Raw genomic sequence first — 4,885 nt, 5'->3', positions numbered from 1 at the left:
CTAGCTAGCATGAGCTAACATGTGCTCATATATGCTAGATTTTAGCAAGACAAGTACAATAGCACCAACAATATCACTCTCTAACCATTCACAAATGTTCCAACATCAAAAAAATATACTTACTCAGACAGAGATAGATGTCAATGGATGAAGGGTAAAAACTTGACCAGAACACAGCCGCCCGCCAATTTGCACACGGCAACAGTTTGTGGAATCAGCTTCTGAGCATGCGCAGAAAGCCATCTAGAACATTCTTAGTTTGATTGTGCAATTCACTCAACAGTGTTATGTTGAATTTACTTAACTGGCTTCTTTTGCTTTGAGAAGTTTTCATTTTAAGTTAGACTTATTAAAGTGGACTTGGTTTTAAAACCAAACACAGAAATGTTAATTAAATGTGCAGGAACAAGGCCCAGAATTCTGGTAGTGTGGAGCCGGTGCTGGTTCTTTAGGGACGACTGAGGTCGGAATATGCCTTCTATAAAATAATATGCAGGACTTCAATCGTGCGTGGGCTCTAGGGGGGGTTTTGTGTTGTGTCCGAGAGGATGGGGGGCTAATTGTTGATTTTTGATCTGAGGAAAGTGTTTATGTGGGTGTAGTTTTGCAGTTTTTTTTTTTGTTCCTATCTTTGCTCTAATATGACAGTGATGTAGTTTATCCTTGCAGTGGTATAATAAAGGGAATTTGAAAACCAAACCCTCTCACCTCTCCTCTCTCCTACAGTTGCTTTGAAGATGATGAACCTCCATGTGTTGAGGAGATTGAATACTCCACAGACTGTCCCCCACTCAAAGGCACTGATCTGGATTCAGATGTCAATAGCAACATGGCCAGCACTGATGAAGAGGAGTATGGCGAAAAAGGGCACAGGGGAGGTAAACAGCGGCGAAGCAGCATCGGCCAGTTGCAGCAGTCGAGTTTGAAGAGTTGTCTGTTCCCTCAGCTGATTGGACCAGCGTCCATTGAGACACTGAATGAGAAGAAACACATGTGTAACAGTGGGAGCATCTCCAACAGACACTTGACAAGTTAAAGTATGTTGATTTGATAGTAGATATAGAGATAGACGCCATCCTCCATGACACACAGCAGCCTGCTGTCTCCACAGGTTCAGTCTGCTCTACAACATAATTTCTTCACAGCACAGGAAGAGATGAGATTTCACACACAAACACAGAGATGAATGACCAACAGGAAGAAAATGTGTCCATGAATCATTAACTTCATTAGTGTTCAACATAAAATTAATTCTTTAACTGCAGGTCCACTTACTGACTGAGCTTTTCAACTGCGTCTAATGGTCTTCATCAGTGAATGGAAGGGGCTTTGGTTCGTGAATCTTTAGTCATGTGATGACAGGTGGAAGTGCACAGACAGGGATGTAATGTAATGAGATCAGAGCATGGAGTGATGGAGACAAAGTCCATCACTCCATCACTGGAGTCACAGTACAGGTCCTCCTGGTCAAATATGACTCCAATACAAGTGACAGTTGTTCAGTCACATTTTTACTTGAGTTAAAGTTCTGAAATAGTTGATTTTAAAAATACTGAAGTATTCAAAACCACTTTTTTATGTCAGCTCATACTGATCCACATTTACAGAAGCTGATGACTCTGAAACAGCCTACTGAATACAAGGAGTCACTTGCAGAACCTGTAGAATAAAAAACTTGTAGAATATGCTACAAAGCCTATAGGAATAGCCATAAAAAACCCAATTTGAATCAACAATCAATAAATGGCTGTTTTCATATGTCTTTTTTTGTTTTGTTGGTCTTGGTAAACACAGCAAACATTTCAAACTAAATTAATTTTTTTTTTTACCTTTATCTAACGTTGCCATCATTTGGACACTGACAGGTTCACGCATGACTGACAGTGGAGGAGTTGGCTGTGATCTGTTTTTCTCCTGTGATGAACACAGTGTATGTCTGACATTTTCAAAGTAAAACAAAATTCATTCACTGACTAAATGCTCTGCTTCAAAGTAAGTGAGTCCTTCATAGAAATGTAGTGTAGTCAAAAGTACAATATTTGTCTGTTGTCTTGTTTGTTTAAGTGCAGTGGAGTAAAAGTCAGAAGTGTACAAAAAAGAAATACTCACGTGAAGTACAGATACTGGGAAATTAAGTACAACATTCAACTAAAATCTGATGAAGACTGCGACATGTGGTTGAATTAAAAAAACAAGTCCAGTAAGTGGACCTGAAGTTCAGATTTGCTGCTATCTGAAGCTAAAGAGTAAACGCTCTCATTCACAAGACTGTGGATCTTTTGGAGAGCAAAGTATTTCTGTCATGACCTATGACCTCCTACAGACAAACACTGTAACATCACGCATGTTTTACGGGCAATTATCTCAGTCAGACCTGAACTCATGAAGTGTGGAGAGCTAACAATACCAAAACTGTCTGCCTTATAAGAGCGTATCTGCAACTCAAACCGAAAACTGACTGTCTGTTTCTGTTTATTTTAGTCAGAAGAAATTGAATGAAATTCAGATGACTTGATTGATTGATTGATTGATTGATTGATTGATTGATTGATTGATTGATTGATTATTGCTGCTGTGTAAAAACCGTCACCTACCGTACAACTGTCACCAATATCAACTCCCGCTTTGCTCTGGGTGTAATCCTCTACACACCACCTTCACATACACAGCAATATTTTCTCCATAGTCAAATGTTCCCCTTATGAGTTAGAAACTTAACACACCCTTTAAATACCTGTGATGTTCCAGTGTACAGTACAATGATGAACTGGGTCCTGAGGATAGGAAGTCAGTCAGTATCTGTTGTTGTTGGTATCTGTCAAGATTTGAGCAGCTGTTTTTCTTGACCCCTCATCATTAACAGGCCAAAACATGTATGTGAGAAAAAAATAAAATACAGTACAAATTCAGGATCATGCTCCCTGAGGGATAAATATAACCAAACATCATCACCAGTAGCAGGACAGTCCATCTGTATTCTTGTTATATTATGAATCAGTGCTTTTGTTCCACAGCAAATCTGTTGCTAAGGAAACAAAACCCCATTGTTTCATTCCCAGTATAACATTTTCCATTAATATTTGATTTTAAAAAAAGTATAATATAAATGATAATAATTTTGAAAATAATAAGTTTAAGGGATATTCTCAGATCTTTCAGATCATTTTCTTACATTAAAAATTTGAACTAAAAATTAGTTTTAGACTACTCCCTTATAAACACCATGACTTGAATAATACTTTCAGACCAACAACAACAATAATGAATGTTAATGTGCTTGTAGTTGTATTCAGTGACAGTCTTCAGACTGCAACCAGGCTGCTTTTACTGCTGTTACTGCTGTGGTGGCTGCTCAGGCTGCTGGGGGACCTGACAACCCGGTCCTGGGGCTAAACATGGAGATAGTGTGTGAGACAGTGTGAAGAGGTCTGCTTAAGTGTATCTCAGACCATATGAAAGCTCATATTGCACTTGAAGCTGAAGAATGTAAACCGTCCAGGCTTTTTATCAAACATAAGATGAAATGCATCAAGGTAATGACCGCAGTAGAGGAATATAATCAATCCCCAAGTAAAGTAAAACTTTATTTATATCACACCTCTTTAAACACAGGTTACTAAGTGCTGTACATCAATTTCAACACAAAAGCAAAAAAAACAAACAAAAGAAATACCAAGGGAGAAACATTCAAAATACATACAAACACAACACACGTATGAACACGCAGCAACCAGTCATCACCCAGAGGAACCACTGAAATGACAAAGGCCGACTGAAAGAAGAGGTATCATGGTATCATGTACTGTATCTCTAAACAAAGAGCAAAGGAATTATTTAAGATGAACAGAGAGCATTAGAAAACTTGATCAGCACCGAGCTCACTGAAGCTGAGCTCAGGTTTTACAGCCAAATGATACCCAGGTAAGCAAACAGGTATGCTATAGAAAACCATGGGAACCTGTTTACAGGCTGAACCAGGGGAAGTTCACAACGATGGAAGATAAAGAAATGAGGAGGCTACATGTGCATGATTTATATGTCTGATCTAGTCTAGGATGATCTTCAGTGTGAAAGATTTGTGTAACAGGTGTGTTATGATCTAAATTTCATTTTAGACCTGTAATTTGCAGTGACGTGTAAGATGTAAAGCATGTAGAATGAATATGTTTGTATTGTGGATCAGTTGAGAAGTTTGTTTTGAGACAAGTAAAACATTGAAAAAAAATGTCATGTTTTGTTAATTTTATTTTCACTGATTGTAAACCTTCAACACAGTGTTCATGTGAGCAGTGTTCAGCTATTAATATGAACACAATATACTGACAAAACATCTTAAAACCAAAACTGACTAAAATCAAATTAACGAGTTCACATAAATGGGATTTTGGATCATCAAGTTCATCATTAGTTGTTGGTTCTGTCCTGTACGATGGCCCTGAGTGCTCAACGCACTGCAACTTAAGAAAACACATGCAAAACATAACACGCTGCAAATTCAGAAAACATCTTCATCAATTTGAGAACATATGCACTGCAAAAAAAAAAAATCACAACCAGGGGGACTCGAACGCGTAAGCCTTACCACAGCGGCCATGGTTCAAGTCTCTCTCTCTCTCTCTCTATCATAATCAAGGCAAAAATAACTTACAAAGAAAAAAAGTGATGAACCTTTCTGGGACACACTTGTTATCCAGTGCTTAAAGTTACAATTGGGCATTGAACAGCATGTAAAAAGCTGCTGAGTTAGTGAAAGTCACTAAAAAGCAGAGAGTGCTGGAGCAGAACTAGTGTAAGTTTACTTTTGTGTGTGTGTGTGTGTGTGTGTGTGTGTTTGTGTGTGTATGTGTCTGTGTTTGTAACCCTCATACACATCAATCAGGCTGTT

The 4,885-nt window shown here is 38.3% G+C and overlaps 1 protein-coding gene across 1 annotated transcript in view; it reads left to right on the top strand.

Moving 5' to 3' along the window:
* Window positions 1-4,230, top strand: part of agbl1 (AGBL carboxypeptidase 1) — a 144,308-nt gene extending 140,078 nt beyond the window's left edge. Inside the window, exon 27 of the mRNA XM_023397390.2 lies at window positions 727-4,230. Coding sequence (XP_023253158.1) covers window positions 727-1,036 — 310 coding nt within the window. The 3' untranslated portion in view covers window positions 1,037-4,230. The remainder of the gene's footprint in view (window positions 1-726) is intronic.
* Window positions 4,231-4,885: the final 655 nt, after the last annotated feature.

This window comes from Seriola lalandi, unplaced genomic scaffold (genome assembly GCF_002814215.2).
Source record: "Seriola lalandi dorsalis isolate HSWRI2012SDOR001 ecotype SW California unplaced genomic scaffold, Sedor1 jcf7180002055008, whole genome shotgun sequence".
Taxonomy (NCBI): Eukaryota; Metazoa; Chordata; class Actinopteri; order Carangiformes; family Carangidae; genus Seriola; species Seriola lalandi.
Note: the sequence above shows the minus strand (reverse complement) of the source record. Positions and strands in the feature narration are given on the sequence as shown.